Source organism: Poecilia latipinna, unplaced genomic scaffold (genome assembly GCF_001443285.1).
Source record: "Poecilia latipinna isolate Pla-1442-1.1 unplaced genomic scaffold, P_latipinna-1.0 Scaffold1410, whole genome shotgun sequence".
NCBI lineage: Eukaryota > Metazoa > Chordata > Actinopteri > Cyprinodontiformes > Poeciliidae > Poecilia > Poecilia latipinna.
Genome location: NW_015114026.1, coordinates 72753 through 93290, shown reverse-complemented (window position 1 = coordinate 93290; position 20538 = coordinate 72753). Strand labels below are relative to the sequence as shown.

The 20538-nt window shown below is 36.6% G+C and overlaps 1 protein-coding gene across 2 annotated transcripts in view; it reads right to left on the bottom strand.

Annotated features, from left to right (window-relative positions):
• Positions 1 to 20007, bottom strand: part of LOC106962410 (unconventional myosin-VIIa-like) — a 42734-nt gene extending 22727 nt beyond the window's left edge. The window contains exons 1-22 of one of the 2 annotated variants that reach the window (XM_015056820.1): positions 19715 to 20007; positions 16917 to 17015; positions 13668 to 13738; positions 10099 to 10212; positions 9758 to 9910; positions 9201 to 9385; positions 8983 to 9104; positions 8717 to 8859; positions 8319 to 8432; positions 7366 to 7519; positions 7214 to 7290; positions 6379 to 6498; positions 5241 to 5383; positions 4951 to 5161; positions 4723 to 4858; positions 4081 to 4187; positions 3923 to 3964; positions 2786 to 2923; positions 1704 to 1862; positions 1265 to 1357; positions 944 to 1038; positions 180 to 264 (exon numbers count right to left, since the gene is read on the bottom strand). In XM_015056820.1, coding sequence (XP_014912306.1) covers positions 180 to 264; positions 944 to 1038; positions 1265 to 1357; positions 1704 to 1862; positions 2786 to 2923; positions 3923 to 3964; positions 4081 to 4187; positions 4723 to 4858; positions 4951 to 5161; positions 5241 to 5383; positions 6379 to 6498; positions 7214 to 7290; positions 7366 to 7519; positions 8319 to 8432; positions 8717 to 8859; positions 8983 to 9104; positions 9201 to 9385; positions 9758 to 9910; positions 10099 to 10212; positions 13668 to 13685 — 2409 coding nt within the window. In that variant the 5' untranslated portion in view covers positions 13686 to 13738; positions 16917 to 17015; positions 19715 to 20007. The remainder of the gene's footprint in view (positions 1 to 179; positions 265 to 943; positions 1039 to 1264; positions 1358 to 1703; positions 1863 to 2785; positions 2924 to 3922; positions 3965 to 4080; positions 4188 to 4722; positions 4859 to 4950; positions 5162 to 5240; positions 5384 to 6378; positions 6499 to 7213; positions 7291 to 7365; positions 7520 to 8318; positions 8433 to 8716; positions 8860 to 8982; positions 9105 to 9200; positions 9386 to 9757; positions 9911 to 10098; positions 10213 to 13667; positions 13739 to 16916; positions 17016 to 19714) is intronic. The other variant, XM_015056821.1, reaches the window with a different exon arrangement.
• Between the last annotated feature and the right edge of the window lie 531 nt (positions 20008 to 20538).

The window sequence follows — 20538 nt, the reverse complement described above, 5'->3', positions numbered from 1 at the left end:
GTCTTCAACCAGACAGCCATTTGTAATCCATAGGGGGGCGCAGAAAATATTTGGAAACCACTGGGGGGGCGCAGAAGAAAAAGTTTGGGAACCACTGCCTTAAGCTATTAAGAGAAAACATCTCTTTTAGCATCTAGAAAAACCACACACAAAACGCTCCAAGAATCAGAACGACTCACAATTTGGTAATTCTTTCTGATCCTGTACCCCCTCCAGACCTTCTGAATAAAAACCACAGCGCTCCTGAGTCTGCGAAAGTTTGACCTGTCAAAGAAACAGAAAATACACATTAAACCACAACTCCATCATGCAAAATCAATTCTTTGAACTTCAATAAGTAGTTTTTAATATACATTCATAGATATTTATACAAATATTTTCATCTATAGCTCAGCTGTTGGTCCCCTTTTTTAAGTTTGTATATAAATGATCTGCTATATTCATGACCTGTTGCAGGATTAAAGATGCTGAAGACATGGTTTTATTGTATTTAGTAAATATGTTTAAACTGTTTCAATGCACCTTTCTATGTTTATGGAGTCAGTTGCAGCATGGTTTGAAAACTCACCCTTCAAGATGATAAAACAGCTTTTATTTCTTTTTCTTCAAAAACAGTATTTGACTTACAATGTTTTCAATAAAAAATATCAAGCTCAAAAAATAACTTAGGTGTTTGTATAAGTTATATTTATAGTAAACTCACCTGCATGCTTCATGCCACAGATTGGATAGGCGACTGCCACAAGCTGGCAGAAAATAGCTTAGGAAGCTTTAAAAGCATTTTAATCAAATATTAGCCCTTCAGGGCGGTTTTACTTTAAAAGGATCAGCTCAGTTTATGATTTTATGAAGAAAATGGAAAATGAAAGCAAATGTTGTGAAGAGAAGAAATTTAAAAAACGTATTTCTCAAAACACACAGCTTCCATGATTTCTCCACTAACCTCGCTTTCAATCCACGCACAGATTTCTGGATGAGGATGACTTTATCGGTGATGGCTTTATCTCTCTCGATCTCCAGTTGCATGTCATGGTGATCCTGACAGGAAAACACAAAGTGAGAAGTAAGAAAAAAAAACTTTGCCAGGACTGCACAGAATAACTCAGGAGGCTCGACCAATTTTTAATGGGGATGATAAGATTTATGACCATAAAAAACAATTTCATGCAACACATTGCAAATCAGAAAAAATGATCTACATTAGATCTCGCTGAACTGTACTTAAGCACCGTATTTCATCAACTGATAACATAGGAAAACCAACCTTTAAAAAAATCTTTGTTTTTCCAATCTGCCAGTCTTCCTGTTTTCCCAACCGGGCTGAGACTATCTGCTGACAGGTTCCCTTCAGGTCATCCTGAATGAAAAAAAAAGTAACTAAGTACTCAAAAGTGAGGAATAGCAGATAAAGAAAATATTCAAATGGTCAGAAAAATCCAAGAAAGTCTGCATTAGGAAAATGTTTTAACAAAATCAGGGCAAGTTACAGTTTAAGAAAACTAGTAGAACACTGTTTGTTTGTTTTTACAAAAACAAAAACAAAATAATTTCAAGATTTCATTTCACTATTGATGTCAATATCAAAATAAAATCCGTCAAAAATGCTTTAATGCTCTGCAACAGAAGAATATTGATGTAACCGTGTCCACAGAGATGTGATAAAAAGAGAATAAGATAAAAACCAAAGAGATCGTGCTGTTTACCTGTATGTGAGCAGGTTTGATTCCAGGCATCAGGACTCGATATCGATCCACAAATTCAGCAAAGCTGTATCTGATGGGATAACCTGCTCTCCTGATCCGGATCGTCTCCATCATGCCGGAGTAGCGCAGCTGGCGAATACACAGCTCTCTGTCAAATAACTGAGGAAAATAATGCAGAAACACACGACCCATCATTATCAACTAAAAAGTATACTAATACAGGATAAAAATGTTGCAAGTTCTGATTGATTTTGTCATTATTAATTTACAGATGGGAAGATTTATTTGTATTTGGCCAAAAATGGAGACTGGAAAAGCTGCAAGTCTATAGTTTTGATACGCATTTTCAAACATAGCATGACTAAAGACAGGATTTTAATTTAATTGTGCCAAAACTGTGAAAATGGGTATAACACCACATTTAAGAAATTATATTTAGTTGTTTTAATTGTTTTATTTTTTCAAGTTTTCAGTTGAATTTGTGTATTAGAGCTCAGAGTGAAGTTAGCTATTGCTAACAAGCTGCATTCTGATAGAAAACATCGGCATTTATTAATTGTGTCGAGAATTTGGAAAGAAATAAACTATAAACAAAACATTATCAAAAATTTGGAAGGTGGTAGTGTTATATAGCTGATAATTTTTTGTTGTTTATTTAAAAGGTAACGACACTGAAGTGGAAAAATCTTCTAAAAAAATGTCCACTGCAGGGGAAGAAAAGAATAAATCAGATGTTAAAACAAAATTTGGTGAATGCAAATGACAGAGCAAATGCTTATTTTAGGAAAAAATGAATGTCAATTTGATACAGGCAACTGTTATTTGCAAACAACCTCCTTCTACCAATTCTGATAATCACATTTACTTTCATCTTCATGCTACATTTTACTCTTCGAAAATCTCAGAACAGAGAATCAATAATATATTTTTTACAGATTTTACAATGAAAATATGTTATATTAGTCATTTACGGGGTTCACTGCTCACCACAGTGAGTTTGATCCTTACTTAGCTTAACCTAGCATGAGGGATCTCTTTGTTTGTGGAAGACTGCATAGCAGTCACTGGTTAGAGACTCTTACCATTGGTTTCTTGAACTCGTTGGGCTTTATGCAGCGAACAAAGAACGGCTGACACACGCTGAGCGTCCTCATCAGCATCTCGAGGGAACGTTTGAACTGGCTGCTCAGAGTTGGAGAACGCTTTCTTGTTTCAACACCCTAAAAATACAGTGTAAAACAAACAAACTGGTAAAACAAAAAAATATTAATAAATAAAATAAATAACTAATAAAAAGGAAGAAAAATACTGCAAACCACAAATTAGTTAACAGTATTGTAACAGTAAAAATGCTTAAAAGAAAATCAACTAAAGGAAAATTAAAAGCATGATTGAATTGGACACAAAATGTAGAAGGGATTGTCATAATGTGCAGCAAGTACTCCGACTCATACAGTAAAATCTTTCATCCCTAAAATAGGATTGAAAATACGGTCATCGAGAATGGTTGATCACCGTTTGTCCCAATAACACCTGAAACTTTATGAATGAAACATTCATTTCTGTGAAATGTCCCCTTATTTTAACCAGACTTTATAAATCTTTTTACCAAATAATTGTAGATCAGCTGACTAACATACTTACCCATATTTCAACTGATAAAGATAACCAGTTTATTAAATGTCATATATTTATCAGGAAATTCACAACATTAACAAACATTGTGTACAATGCACAACACAGGACAGGGGGCACACGTTGCTGTAGCACAAAGAAAGTCAGGGGAAAGGAAAAATCTTCACAAGATGTCTGTTAAAAAGCTGCAGTTTCTTCAAACCTCAAACGAGTTTTCTTTTAATCTGCTCCAGTTACATTCCAGTTGACAGTGCAATATCATACATGCCTGGAAATGAGTCCCTGTGCATGAAGATGCACAAGATATTCTGGCCAAAACTGCACAAAATTAATCTTTCTGAAAAAGAGTATTAACTCTGGAAGATTTTGAGACTTACAGCATAAGGAAATATTTTATTATTGACACCGATACGACTTTTAATATATGCATATATTTAAGTAGCTTATAAAAGTTGCTGTTTCCTGCAACAAGCCATATTCCTGTGGAGAAAAGGACTAACGACTGGAGTGGGAGGCTGCTAGTCACGCTGCTGGACTTTGGTTGAAGTTAAGCAAACACAGACACCACAGTTTGTCGATGTTACCTTGGGAGCGGAGGTGCTCGGCTGCTGATAGCCACAAAGAAACTGATGTTTAAAAAGTAAAAACACAGAGGAGACAGAAGAGTGAGAGGATGTGTGAGGTGCAGCGCTGCACCACCCGTCATCACCTTGAATGACAACAGAAAGGAAACAGGCATTACCATAGCAACATCGGCCTGGAAGATCTGCTTGATGAACTTGTTCTTGGACGAGTGGACGAGCTGGATGATGTCGGTGTGGAGGCTGTCGCGGTTTTTCTCCAGAAATCCTGAAGGATGAATGAAATGGGAAACACTGAGAGGGTTTGGTTGACTCATTCGGATTGAACAAAAGCTTCATACACAAACAATCTTGACAAAAGATTAAGTCTGTAAGCTTTGTGCAAATTTTCTGATAAATATGCTCCAAATGCATCATTCTTTTTCTGAGCAATTTCTGTTCTTTTTTTTATTATTGTACAATTCACATGATTTACTATAAGCAGGTTCATAGTTGGAGGTCTTTATAGACTAACTGGTTATAAGATTATCTCTGTTTTTCAACAAACCATCATATCTTGAACTTCAGTCTGAATTAACTCAAAAGAGTGCATGATAGCATTAGGTGGTGCATTTAAAGAAAATAGTTTTGATCAGATTTGTAGGTCTTTATATATATATATATATATATAAAGACATTTCATATATAGCAGGATTTCTGATGGATTATGAGACAGATTAGTTTAATATAATTAAACATAACTCACTATAATGCAGATAAAGACCATAAATTAGAAGATTAATCTCTGATTGGGGTGAACAAACCTCTGGACTCATAATGCACCACCCCAGCAAAGTGTTGGATGCCAAACTGGGTTTCGTAGCTGTTTTTTGGAGGGATGTAGTTGGTGTTGAGTTTGTGCTGTGAGTTCAGCTTATACAACATCGTAGCATCGGTTCCCTGACAAAAGATGGACAAGAAACTATTTTCAGGCTCTTTACACCACACATAACTTTGCAGAACAAAACTGTGTTTGATCCTTTGAGTCGTACCTTTGGGAACTTGCTCTCCTCATCGATGAGGGAGATGATGTTCATGGGTTTGTTGGCGATCATGTCCAGCGCCTCCTGGTTGTCTGTGAACTCGATGTGCTGCCAGTTGATGTCCTCCAGGTTGTACTCCTCCTGCTCCAGCTTGAAAACGTGGCGAACGAAGAACTGCTGCAGGTTCTCGTTGGCGAAGTTGATGCACAGCTGCTCAAAGCTACACAAGCAGTCGGACAATTCAGAAAAAAATCACCTTAAAAGAAGTTCAACCCTCGAAAAGAATAGTGATTCATCACCTATTGATGAGAAAATTCTCAAAGCCGAAGATGTCCAGCAGTCCGATAGACCTTCTGATGACACTACTCTCGCAGGAAGGAGGTCGGTAAATGGCTGCATTGATTTTATCTACTATCCAGACAAACAGTCTGCCGTAGATCCCCTGCATGAGAAAGCATAAAGTCAGAAAACCTACATTAGCTTAACTGCGAGAACACAAACCTATCTGGAGACAGACTGAAGGACTGATCTGAGGGGACTCTGCTCCATCAGCAGAGTTACTACTCTGACAAAAAATACACATCCTGCAAACAGTTGCACTTATTAAATTATTTAATTCAGGTGTGATGAAGCAGAGTGCTTTAGATAGATGTTAATAGGTACTGGAGAATCACACAACAAACATTTTTAGATATCTGCCTATAAAACCATTTGAAAACCATTTTGTTCTTCTGCTTCACAATTATACTCTTTTTTGTGTTTGTCATACAAAATCTCAACAAAAACATTTATGTTTATGGTTGTAGCTTGACAAAATGTAAAAAAAGTAAAATATGAATATGTGGGTGTGGAGTCCTTCAAAAACGTCACAATGTTCCCAAGAAAGATTTTAAATGTGACATTTGAACCTAATTTCAAAGTATTAAAAAAGCTTGTCCAGAACAGATCATTTTGGCCCCAAGCTGATTGCCTGATAACTTCTGGTTTTAGCTGCCTTACAGTCCTTGACTGTTTATATTCTCTGCAGAAGGAGAAACCACACATCAGTGTGCATGCAACATGCTAAATTTCTCATTTATTTACAGAAATTACAGCACATACAGTACATAATGGCACAAACATTTGGGCCTGCCTTTCTAAAATAGGGGATTAGCTTACAGTCTAGTAGCAAATCACAGACAGTTGTTTACTGATGAAAAAAGCAAAAGCAAAAACAAAATAATTTTTAATACTTTTTATGACTGAAACGTAATGAAAGGTATAGGTCAGAAACCGCTCTGCTCACATATTTTGTGAGTTTTTGTTGATGAAGCTTATATTAACTGTAGTTAATGCAAGAATAAAACATTCAACCAAACCTCTAGGAAGAAGCTCACAGCAACACAACTCTGTGTTTGGATTTATTAAGCTGCTCTTGAAAGCATAAATAATAAATACCTTGACGAAGGCGTCCCTGACGTCCAGACCTTGCTCCACGCTGAGCGGCGTGGTGACGCTTTCACCCCGGGTGATGAGGGTTCGAGTGGTCAAACACACCATCACGTCCTTCGGCTCCACCTGCAGTACAGAACCACGCAAAATGTGTTGCTTTTTCTATTATGGATGGGCTCTTTGTTATCTGTGCTGTGAAGACTGACATTCAGATAAAAGGGAAATGTTTGCTGTCAGACCACACAATCGAATTAAACTGAAAAATATATAATTGAATTTAAATCCGTCTGTAATCAGATACTATTGGATTAGTTATACATTTATGGACCAGAAAGTGACATATTTGTGTAAAGTGCCATGAGAGAGCCTTTGTTGTGAATCAGCATTGTATAATCTGTTAATAAGGGTCTAAAAAGGCTATAAAATAGAAGTTACAGTCAGAAATGAAGTTCTGAATGCTAAATTCTACATTTTTCTACTTTAAACTGAAAATATGTCCAAATATTTTAGCACTGCTAACTAAAAAATTAGCACTAACTCTAAAGCATCAGTCATAAACACCAGTTCCACTGATGCTGAAGCACTGGCTTCAATACAGATTATATCTGCCTTTGAAAAACTACAGCCCTTGAGCACCAATTTAGCTTTGACAATATAATTCACGTTTTATAATTCCCTTAGATATTGAATTTATGTTTGTCTTGTTCTCTACTTTCTGTGTTTTATTTTGTTCCTGTATGTTTCTTATTTTAAATCAAGTTTTTTGGGGAAAAAAAAGATGTCCCAATAAATTAAGAAGCATAGATCCATTTATAGGCAGTATTGCTAGAGTGGAGCAAACCTCCATGAGTGAAGCAGCAGTCACTAGGTCAGGAGATCTCACAACCACACAGGCGTCCAGATTGTCGTACGTACGAGCTGCAGGTAATGAGAATACATTTAAAGAACCTCCACGCCTCCACAAATAATAATGACTCTGAGGCGTTCACATACCTTCAAACCGAAGGTTGCCCATATGCAAGATGGCCGCCAGCAGCTTCGAAATCTCCACGTACTCCGTCTCGCTGAACATGAGCACCTTCATGGCCGACAGGATGCTGGAATAATCAGCCAGGTCATTGCGGCCATCACATTCAGTACAGTTACCCTGGAAACAGCGAGGACAGGGAGGCTTTGACAGTTCTTGGTCAGTGCAGTGTCATTATTGAGTAACCTAACCTTTGGAGTGAATCAACCACGCTACGTAAAGTGAATTTTGTTAGATGTTGACGCTACACATGGCTGTAACAAGCAGGAAGTAGAAGTTGGCAGCTAGCATGAGCCACACTTCTCAGAAAAATGGAGAGAGTCCTTTCTCCAGCCCCAAGGTGTGGACTTTGTGGAGATTTTGCCTCTGGTCAGGCACAGACACACCAGTGGACAGGAATGTTTGCAACATCAGAACTTATTCGGTCAATTTGTTTCCATCTTTGGCTCATTATCTTTTTCAGAAAAGCTGAAAACTACCTCAAGCGAGCGTAAAAACCTTTTTGCAAAATCAAGGAAGTTATTTCAAATTTTGCCGTTTCTGTCAACCTTTTATAATGTGGTACTTCAAAATAAACATAAAAAATGCTGATGGAGATGCGACTAATGTCAATGTTGGCCTAGAGATTTGATACAGTTGCACTATAGCTTCGTCAGGAAATAACAACAAAATAACTGACTTACCACTACTTTTCCGTTTGAAAAGAGAATTCAACACTTAACTAAAACTACCCCTTATCTCAATAAAATGACATGTATCACTTACTGACTCAAGGTTAAGAAAAAATATTTCAAAAATGGTATTCTAGTAATTTGTTAATCTTAACTGAACTAAAGTCGAAAAGGTTTTGTCTGGTTTAAAACTGTAAAAAATGGCTGAGATGTTTTATACGGTGAGTGTAAATAACAGTCAGTTTTACCGCAGTGAGGTAGCAGTAATCCCTGGCCAGGCCCAGACCCAGCCTAGCCTTCATCTCCGGACCCATTCCCTTCAACATGCAGTAAAAAATGTGGTAGTTCCTCTCATCGGCTGCCTGCAGGAGAGAAAAACAAATCAACATTCATGTTAGTTTTCACTCTGCTCTGTTAGAATCACATTTTTTAGATCAATTCAGAAAATCTCAGAAAATATGGAGATGTCTGCAATACCTCCAGCATGAATCAGTTTTAGATATATTTTTTATTTAATTATATTTTTCAGAAAATATTTCCTCTCTTTATAGAAGATTCCAGTAGTACAGAAGAACATATCAGATCAGAAAACAATTTAATTTCAGCTAAAACTGTTCTGGAGTAAATCTGAACAGAATCATCTGACCTGTCGACACACTCGAGATTTCTCCAGCAGGTATTGCTCTATCTTGGCCCCTTCGATGGCGCCCCGTTTGTTGAAATGGATATCTATATACTTCCCAAAGCGACTGGAGTTGTCATTACGGATCGTCTTGGCGTTTCCAAAAGCTGAACAGTTAAACAAATCAGACCAGGAGATGATGAAGAAAGCATAAAAGGGTGCATTAATTTCTTCCTGCTTGTTTATAAAGTGGACAAACATAAACTTTGTGGATGGTGACTGATGCTGACCTTCGAGGATGGGTGTGGCCTCCAAGACTTGCTGCTCTATCCAGGAATGCTGACCGCTGATGGCCGCCAGGAACTGAAGAATCAGCTTTGTGCTCTCGGTTTTCCCGGCTCCAGATTCACCACTGTCAGACAAAACCAATTCAAAAAATATATATAAATAAAAACAAAAGAAGAGAGTGAGTTGCTTGTTCCCTTTTCAGGAGGGAACAAAGTCACACCTGATGATGCAGCACTGGTCCTTGTTGTTCCTCTGCATGTTGAAGTAGCAGTTGTCTGCGATGGCGAATATGTGCGGTGGCATCTCTCCGATCTTCCTGTTGGTGTAGAGGCGGATCTGGTCCGGAGTGTAGATGGGAAGCAGCTGATAGGGATTCACTGCCACCAGGATCGACCCGGTGTACGTCTGGGAGGGGGCGCAGAAAAAAATAAAGTAAAATAAAAATTTACAAGATCTAGATCTACAAAAAAAAAAAAGGATGTTTAGAGGTTTTTTTTTTGTCATGCTTTTAGCGTCTTCTAATTTCTTTGACACTTAGATAAAATTAGCTTACGCTAATGCTAATTTTGTTACAGCTGAAAAATCAACTCATGGTAGTGCAAAAACTTGGAATTAAAAAACATAATTTTTTTTTTCAATTATCGTTTTTCCATTAAGCAAATTTATTTTTGGAATTTCAATTTGCCCAATTATATGGAAGCATAGTTAGTGTTGCAGAAGTCTATGAAACTACAGGCACCGCAAATGTTTTTGTTGTGAACTTGACATGTCACTGACGTAGATGACGTGTTCGTTGTAGCGGATGAGCAGGTTGCGAAGAATGCCAGCTTCGTTGAGGTCGCCCAGGCGGATCATGTCTTCGACGCCATGGATGGAGGTCGGGTGCATCGGCTTGATGTTAGTGGCATTCTGGGGAAAAATCCAGTGTTCCTGCACAGGGAAGGGAAATTAGGGAATAAATCAGTTCTTTTTTTATGGATTATATTGATCGTCACTTTTTACTGTGTTTAATTGCTATTAATTAATTTATAGAATTCTGAATTAACAATTTTAATGAACTAGTAGAGTGAGCCGAATAAGTCTCACAGATTTATCCTCCTGCTGGGTCGAGGACTCACCCGGCCTTCATCATCCAGAACCTGGATCTGTCCAGAGTCGCAGAGTTTCACCACAGCTCCAACGGGGACGTCAAACTCCCGACCTGTCTTAAGGTCCAACCACACATAGTCCCCCTGCATCAGAAAGATCAAGGCATGTATGTTAAGATTTTAGGCAGCAGGAGAAAAAAAATGCAAGAATAATTACTAATAAAACTAAAAAGGTTTTCTGAAAAATATGTTTGTCATACTCTCTGGTGTATGTGCCTTAAAAGTATTTATACTCCTTTTACAGGCGTCTGGAACTGTCAGATGTCTTCCAGTTTGTGCCAAACGCAGCCGAGCTGAATGATTCTGTGGTGAATTACATCCATAAAACTGCTCTAATTTCATTTTTTAGTTTCTGTGACACTAATTTCACTTTTTAAAAAAATAAACAAAATGTATCCAATTAATATTCAGAAATAGAAGAGGCTTTAATTAGTTGTATTTTGACAAACGACTTTCAACAAAGTTGGACAAGTTGAAAGAACAGGAAAACTAAAGCACAGAATGAGTTACATGGCAAAACCTTGGCTGCATGCACACAAAAATGTACATACTGTTCATTTTAATATTTACACAGTACTTATTTGTGAAATTTATCCATGTTGAAATTTATCCACTCTAGGACTCAGTTTCAGAGTTGATAAATCTGGTCTCCAAAAAGGCTGGATGAAATGACAAAGAACATCTTAGAAGGAGATATTTTTTTGTTAAAAAATACTGCTGTCAATCATCTTAAACAGCATAATATTGAGGGAATAAATCCACATAATTATATAACTACTAAGGTAAAATTTCAATCTGAAGCCCAGAGAGGAACACTGAGGACACCTAGTGTCTAAAGGTGGAGGTGAATCCAAAGAAAAACATTTTAAAAATCAGCCTAATGTGGGTTTGTTGTCATGTAACCTGTTGTTTCTGTTTGGATCTGCAGGTTGAATAAGCAGGAAGTATCAGAATTACCAAATTTTTCTGCTGCCAGCTGACTGAATGGAAGGATTTAGTTTGAAAAAGGCTTAACTTCAGGCCAAATGGGTCACGATGGGCCATTAGGAAGAGACGTAACAGAGTTTAATTTTAGAACAAACAGAGGATTTAACCAATTTCTAGTGAAGTTCAGAAAGAAACAATCATCTGCTCTGTTTTACAGGTAAATTTATCTTTGTAAACTTAGGTGAATTTGAAAACGGGGAAACAATCCATTAATATTTGATGCACATTTGTAACAAGGCAACTTCACTTTGTAGCAAATCAAATTTAAGGCTTTCTAAGACCTTTTTATAAGGATTTTTTTGGCTCTTGTGGCCTTTATTTGATAGTTAATTGACAGGAAAGTGGGTAATGATAGAAAGGGAAGACATGTGGCAAAGGTCGCCAGGCCAGGAATTGAACCTGCGACGGCTGCGTCAAGGACTAAGGCCTCCATATGTCGGTTGTGCTTAACCCCTGCACCACCACAGCACAGCACACCCCAAGACCTTTTTAATGCCACTTTAAATGCATATTGCCTGCTCTCTTTACACATAATGCGACTAGCATTGTAACGGTTCAGCGTTTGGGTCAGTAGCAGTCAGGATTTTGTCCAGCATTAGGTCGTGAATTACACAAGTTAAAAGGAAAATTAAATTTACAATAATTATGTTTTATTGACTGGCTGTTAAGTTGGACAGAACTAAAACCTGTACAAATATGAACTAAGTCTGACTCATCTGTTTAAAATCCACTTAGTTTAGCGCTGGAGTCCAATACAAATTTCTGCATGTTTAAGTTCAGCTGAATATAATTAATTCCTGATGGTGTCATCAGGTCTTCACCTCTGCTTTAATATTCTATGTTTAATTTGCATAAAATCTGCATATTTCCATGACAACCGAAAGAGGAAATTAGGCTCTCCAGCCCTACATTCAGGATGTCAGTAATTTATGGGATTCTTAATGCTTATTTTAACCAATGTAACCAAGTTGGACATTTTAGAAGTAAAAAACATTAAGAAAATGTCTCTGTGATGGGGAGAGAAAATCCTGATGTCTTTTTCAATCTGATCCTTACACTGTAAAACATTTGAAGGTGGTTTAACTTGAAAATGAAAGTCCACCTCCTGCTTTGAAAATACAATTTCAGTCAACAAGAAAATTGTCTTGGTTTTAACTCAGAAATTAAAGCTCATAACATTGACTTAACAACAAAAGACAAGTTGTCTAAACATTGTTTTTAAGTACATTAATCTTGAATTGTCAGTTTTAAGTAAATGCTGCAATTTGAACCAAATAATTATTTCACAATACGCAAGAAAAAATGCCCTCACCAACTTAAAGAGCACAGATTCTCTATTATTCTTACTCACAAAATCAACTTAAAATAACTACTTATTCTACTTTAGAATAATCTAGATTATTGCTTCAAATTGCATGAACAAAATTTCTGATATGACCTTAAATTTTATTAAACATAACAATGAATTGTGCTCAAAAACATTCAGTGTGAATAGAACATTATCATCAAGCTGTGCAAACTGTCAGTTGCATTAAAATAAACATTTGCATTAATAACACACGAGTCAGCTCAGTGTAACACACTTCCATCTCACTCATGGAGATAGGATACAAACCATGCCACTAAGCACACTGGGAAATAGTTCCCACTCCTGACCAGAAGACAGTAGATATAACTAAATGCAGCTCAAATGTTGTAATTGATTTCTGATCATTTGGATTTTAAACAGACTTTCTCTAGCTATGTTTGTACTGACCCTCTAATTGCACAATTTAATGTTTTGAAGATAAATTTGCTTAATGGAAACATGTCAATTTTGTAAAAACTCTTTATGCTAGGATGAGGTGGTTTTTCAGCTGTATCATAATTTATTTATTTTGCAAAACTACAATGGAAACGAGTTTTTTTGCATTAACAACTGGTTGTTGCCACTGGTGGAAACCACAAAGAAAAAGAAGACAGGGAATGGTAGAATGATGTTTTTTAATGACTTGTTGTGTGAACAAACTTATCCACGTGTGATTTTCATATTCAATGGAAATACCGCAAATGAGAAATATTGTTTTTCCGACATTAATCGAATATCTTCAAGGTTTTGCAGACATTTATAATGGAAACGCAGCTATAGTCACTGTTATGAATGGATAACACAAATGTTTAACATTTTAAAGTAAGGAAATAAATAGTTATATATCCCTCTTTATGATGTCTGTAATTTGTAAAAATGGATACGGACAAAGCAGAAAAATGCTACAGGATAGGTGAATAAAAGACAAAGTGAACTCCATACAGATAGCTTTCAAACTTACATAAACAGGAGAAACCATGATCTGTAAATCTGTGTAACAGTTTCTTACATAATATGACCTCTCAAAGTTGCTTATCCTCATAAACTGGTCTGTTTTTCATTTATACTCTTTTTTACAGCACAGGTGAATAAATGTGTCCGTTTGTTCAGTTAAACTGATAAGACATCAGGAGAACAGCGACCATGCAGAAATACAACAGAAAAAACAAAAACATGCAACATGGACCAATCAGCTCATTCCTACCTGCTGCAGAATAACCATGGTTCAGGTCTGAGTTTCCCCGAGGACATCAGAAGTCACCATGTGAGGGAGACCTGCAAAGATAAACAACAAGAAAGATCTCAAACAACTTAAACAACATATTTAAAGCAATGCTGCACTGCCAAGAAACAAGTTAAAATTTTTTATTATAATTAATAAAACCTTATTATTTTAATTATCAAAATTTTCATTTCTGACTAGATATTTTTTCTTTATGTTGTCATGTTTTAGTTAGATTTTTAAACAGACTAGTCAAGCATTTTCTCAAGTGTCAACCTTATTTTTACACATTCATGGGAGTAAAAGATGTTTATCTGATCCTCAACCTGTAGGACTTCTTTGGTGATCTCTATATCATTATACTGGTGAGATTAGGGCTTTAGGTTTTGAAGCCTTTCAATGCCTGGATGATTAATAGGTCAGATTGAAATGGCTTATTAAACAATAAAATCTCTGAAAATGTTCAGCCTGAAAAGCAGATCAAGTTTGGTGAAAGACGTTCAGAAAGCGTTTAATGCTGGCAGAAGTATGGCTGCGCATGGCTGCTACCAGCTGCACGGCTCAACTGGAAACAACAAACCAGTACGGGAGACTGTTAAAGGCTTACTCAGATTCCTGGGGCTAATCCTATGGTTTAAGTACCAGCCACAGTTGTTGCAGCTATGACTGCTGAATCACTTAGTGCCCCTTCCCCGCTGAGTCGTCCTTCTTTTGTTCCCTTTGTTTGCAATAACGCTGAAGTAGCATATGGCCAAACGCCCCCAAAGTAAATTTCAATAACTAAATAGATACAAGCACTATCCTGTCACCTTCTGCAGTGTAATAATGACTTCAGTTTCTGTGTTTGTGACACTAGTCTGCAGAAAAATTCAAGTTTGGAGCTGGAATAAAATAATATATAATAATTTTAAGAATCTCCTAAATCAAACCATATTTGGAGTAACTGTTGAAATTAATCCGAGAAAACAGATTTTCACTAAACTTTAAGGAAACACTTTTCCAGCATTTTTAAGGTAAGTTTTAAAACTTTTAAAGTGCTGCACTTCGGAGATAAAAACAGCAAAAATTAACTAAAAACAACTGTTTCAATTCAATAGTATGTTATTAATAATTTCATGTGGTAGTATTATATATGCTACAGCATGGAAAAAGATACATTAAAATATAAAAAATATTTTGTTTTGAAATGTCTCTCTCACATCTTATACACCTGACTGATCCAAGAAAAAACAACAGATTTAGCAAAATCCCCCAGTTTCTATAACTTTAATGTGTAAAATATAAGACAAACTTTATTTTAATTACACAGTTCAAAAAGTCATTTAGCCATTATGAATAATATTCATTAGAATAAAACAATCAAAATAAATCGTGTTACAGCAAAAGACTTTCCTGCTCAAATTAAATGCTTAAAACACAATATACAAAGAAAGTTAGCAAGTAGAAATAATTTTGGAAATTCTAACTAACCTAAAACAGGAAAAGTTTAGTCTAATTTAATGTCAGACAGTGAGAAAAAAATGTGTCTTTATAAAAATATCTGGCTTCAACTGTAAATAACAGTTGAAAATTTTGGTTTTTAATCAAACTTTATAACAAAACTGTTCAATTTGAATATCAAGCACATCCAAGAACTTGAATTTGAAATTAAGTACTTTCCAAACCTTGAAAATACCTAACTGGAATTCAAGGATTTAAGCTCCTTTACCAACTCTGAAGGTTTAACCAACATTTCTAAATGTTTCATTATTATTATTATTTTGTTAAATTAGTAGTATGAAGGAGCTGCTTCTGTTTAGCCATAATGAATAATTAGTGTATGTTAAGACCGTCTTATCCTGAACTGCAGGGAGCCAAATTATCCTCAGTCTCCAACACAGACATATGGATCTGTTTCTCCTTTAACCTTTAACCACAACTTCAATTAGACCAATTACCATCCAACAGGAAAGGCTCTACCAGATTAACTGATAATGCCTCAATGCAGAATACCCAGATCAAACTGGAAGCTTTCATGTTTACGTTTTTCATCGAAGTACTAAATACATCAAAGTATTCATATCCCTAGTATTTTTCCACATCTTCAAACCTTGAGGTGAACGGATGTGACTGACACATTACTGCAAAGTGGAGGGAATGATTAATACTTTTCAAAATTCTTATACAGGTTTTTCTGAAGGTTAATGCCCCTTTAGAAAACATCTAAACTGATCACTAAAAACAAACAAAAACAAAGCAGACAAAGGGAATAAAAAAAAATCTGAAATCTGGAATAAAATGTCACATTGCTCCTGAATTAAAAAGTTCTTGAGTAAATCTAGATGAGTGATTTAGTCCTCACAATATTTAAAAATAACCATGATGATAACCTCAAGGATTCACCACAGACACAAAACTTCAATAAATAAGAAACACAGGGTGTGGCCAAAACATTATGACTGGAGTCGGGACTCTTTTTAATGTAATTAATCACTTTTTTTTTTAGTTTTCTTTGTCTTGTTATGATCTTGTAACAATACTGTGGACTCGCATGGCTCAACAACTTTCAACAACTTTAAAACTAATCCATTGACGGCAGTGTCCACTATTACTCACCTAAACATTTCGCTGCTGTGTGATCTCTACGTCATTTTTCTGTGCATGTGGGTTGCTTTTGGGGTCGTAAACCGGTCACACGGATCTCTGACTGCAGTCAAATTTAATAGTAGCATGAATAACCATCTAAAAAATTGGATTCCACCAAAAAATTTTAATTGAACATCAAAAATTGCTGTGTGGACGTAGCCTTAAAGGAAATCACAAAGCTGCTTTTAAATCCTCCTACTCTTCATTGCTAAACAACCTCACAGTTTTTCAATTTTACATTTAAACTGCAACCTGGAAATTTGCTGCACAATTTGGCCTCTGCAGTTTGGAGGTGTGTGTGCTTCACTTGAGCTGGAGCCAGTATTCCACAGTGAGCTCAATCTCAATTATTCAGTTGCTGTTTAAAATATTTAATTAATACTTGGACTGAAGATGCATCTGATTATTACAGATTTTCAGAAAAAAAAAAAAATTAAGGCTTTTAAAACAAACTACAAACTAGTTAATCTTCACAGCTCACAAGACTCAAAGTCAACCTGCTGGAAGATTTACACACAGAGGCTCATTAAAGCTCCTGGCTGTTAATCTGTCTGTGGTCTGCATTGTTATTCTAACAAGTATGTGCGCTTCACACGTATCACTCACATGGCAGGGATTCAGAGGCACCGCTGGGTGGGACACTTTCATCATCGGCCAAGAACCTCTGGGAGACTCGCCTCCATCAAGATGGCCGAAATTCAGTGTCTGAAAGAATATGAGACGAGTTGAGAAATGTAGGTGCTTTCTTCTCTAATGTACAAATAAATACAAATGTTGCAAAACATAAACAGGACAATGATCCAGCATTAAGCAAAGCAGTTAACCTTAATTACATTTTGAACAGCTGCAGTTCTTAGGGTTAAAGAGCTTTACATGACCTCAGAGGAGGCTTACATGCTTTACATCTGCACCTCCAATCACCATGGTGATGTAAGCTGTGTGAAACAGGAGCTTTTATTCACAGCTACATTTCTAAAAACTAGCAGTGGGACTCAATTGAAGTTTTTAAACAAGTTAATTGCAGAGTCTGTAAGTTTCATGAAGGACTGATCGTTGATAGAGCTTCTTTAGAAATGTGGGCTGTGGACGCTGACATTAGCATTAGGGACGTCTGTGGTGACGCCACATGTTTAGCACTGAGATGCTTTTTTATCCTGAAGTAGTATAACTACAAGGCTAACTCTTTTTAGCACAACTTGAACACAACAATAGTCTTTTTCAACAACCCATCAGATTGTTTTTTGAGGCTTTGTCGTCCATTGCTGTTGTGGATGTCACTTGTGCGTCAGATTTATGGTCGTACTAGAAACACGCACATACATAGATTCCGACTTAGGACTTTCGTGTGTTAAAAAAACACACAATTGAAATAAAATTTGTAACATAAAATCTATGTAATTAATTGGGTAACACTTTATTTGAAGGGGGGTGAATAAGACTGTCATGACACTTTCATAAACATGACATAACACCTGTCATGAACGTCAATAAGTCTTCATGAATATTTATGACTGTTGTCATAAAGCGTCATTCGGTAAAATATGACACTTTCAATACAAACTTGACATTATTCAAAATGTCTTTGTTATGACAACTTGACATTAACCAATAAATCATTACTGTTTAAACTTTACCTTTAATAACATAAAGATACCTAATTTTTAAAGTGCAATCAGTAATACTTTTATAACAAATTTATATCAGTAATGATTTCTTGGTTAATGTCAAGTTGTCATAACAAAGACATTTTGAATAATGTCAACTTTGTATTAAAAGTCATAATTTACCGAATGACGCTTTATGACAACAGTCATAAATATTCATGAAGGCTTATTCATGTTAACGACAGGTGTTTATGACAGTGTCATGTCAGTCTTATTCAACCCCCTTCAAATAAAGTGTTACCATTAAGGGATTGAAATTAACATGTTTACACTTACAGCCCTACCAAAAACATCAAGACTAAGATTGTTTTCACCCCGTGTAGTATTGTAGGCTCGATTCGATTGGGGACCAACATTTATTAAATTTTCCGCTGCTGTGGTTCTCTTTCACACTGCACTGTGTCAAACCAACCAAACCCTTAGAAAAACCTGTTCCTCTGCTCGCCTGTGTTGGCGTTGCACCAAGAACCACTGAAGGAAACGACACACAAACCTCTGATAAAGGCACAATTTCCCTATTTACAAAATGTAAACAATAAAGGAGTTGGGTCAGATTTTAGTGATTGCTGGATTTCTCTTTTGGTTTTTGTAAAGACAACCAGTCATTTCTCCCACTAGCGCCATACTCAGATGTTTGTTTTGGTTGCATCTAACCAGAATGCCCTGTACTGTAGTTTGCTTCCTGCTTTTGGAGCAGTCTGTGGTCCACTTGGCATTCACATGTTCATTGTAACTGCACCAGAGTTCACTTCAACCAAATCAAGACCAAGGTTTGTAAACGGAGTAGAGTTCACTTTTTTGGTTCAACTTCACACCTTCCCAAACAAACCGGATCTTCTAGACAAACGGACTGGAGTTCAATAAACACGAACTTTACAGGGCTGATGTGGCTGTACCCTAAAATCTCACACCTATGGGAGTAAAAACGTATACAAGTGAAACCAAAATGTCTACCATAGTGTTGTTCAGATTCAGCTGTTGAGGACCAGTATCCAAAACGTCTATCCTTTTGATAATTCTCTGCTTCAACATGCCAAATAATCAGACAATTGGTTAATTTGAAGGACTCTAAAGAACTTGATTACACACTAAGGATGCTGTTTATCCATTTCATTAACCAAGTCCAGTCCTCATGCATTATGGCTCCAACACATCTAATCAAATGAATGAATCTCCTTACCAGCAATCAGCTATGAAGGAACTACGTAACAAGTTATTTGATTGAAGTATCAGGGGAACATCTGAAAGTTGTAAGAGTCTGACATCCCTTATTTTTAATTTTTCTTCATTCAAGACATGATTTGAATTAATGGGTCCATATCCAGCCTCTGCAGAACTTTGCTACACTTGGTGACATACCAGCTCCCTTTAAAAGTAACGTGGTGTCAAAAATACAAAAATATTTTAAACATTAATTCCAACTTTGTTTGAATCTAAAGGATGTTTATTGTTCAAAGTAGCTTCATCTGCTTCTTGTTTCACTAGATGAATTCTTTGACTGATAATTACAAAAACATGCCCAACCGATTAACTGTGTTCAACTAACACTCATTTGTTTGATAAAACTTACAGCTGTTCCACTTTACAGATTGTTACTTTAAAGGCACATAACGGCTGCTTAAGTGCTGGCCCAGGACAAAGCGAGCAATAAGAGGCTTTAGTCTAAATCTACAGGCGAGCGGCCGCACTGTGGCCTGGCTGAAGACTAATTCTTAACTCACGTTCACCTGCCACTCTTACCTCACTGCAATCTGTGTAAGGATTCTGCTCCTTCCTCCTGTTCTGGTTCTGGTAAATGCTCCACAGTTGATATGATAGGATTATTTAACAAAACACAAAACGGTGGAGGTTAAATTGACTTGTGTTGCTCCAGTCTCTTGGTATGCAGTTTTTTAAAAATTGTTCTCTCAGGGTTTTTCCTCCCTCAGAAAGCTGCTGAAGCTGTGGCTCCAGACTCCTACAGGCAGTGCAGCGTTTGCGGCCCAGTTACTGATTGATGTCTGGGTCAGCGGTGGAGATCTCAGGAGTCTCGGTACTGGGTCTCATTCATGGCCGCTGATCCTGATTAGCTCGGAGGTGGAGCCTGCTGGTGGCAGAAACAGAGACTGGCCGGGTGGAGGAGCTAGGAGGTGGAGGTCACAATCTCTTAGCTGTGTGGAATATTTACCCTGACCAAATGTGTGATGATTTTTTTTTTTATGTTGAATTTTGAAGTTTATTTTTCTGTCACACAAAAACGACAAATTCAGGATATATTTTCTAGTTTTATTTCAAAGTCATGCCACAAGTTGACATTAAATACAAAAGAAAAAAAATATTTTAGATTGTAGCTATAAAATAACCACAGTGTAACCGAAAACCAAATTCAGCTAACACGCAATAGAAAAAGAAAAGTAAAGCTCACACTGAAAGTAACGCACTGACAAGCACACCGTACAGAACATACAGCACGGCTCTCCGGTACATAGCTATCAGTAAACATATCAGTCAGGAACGCAAGTTAAAGTGGATATATAAAATTAACAAGCTTAGAAAATACTGATAAAAGATACTCGTTACAAAGA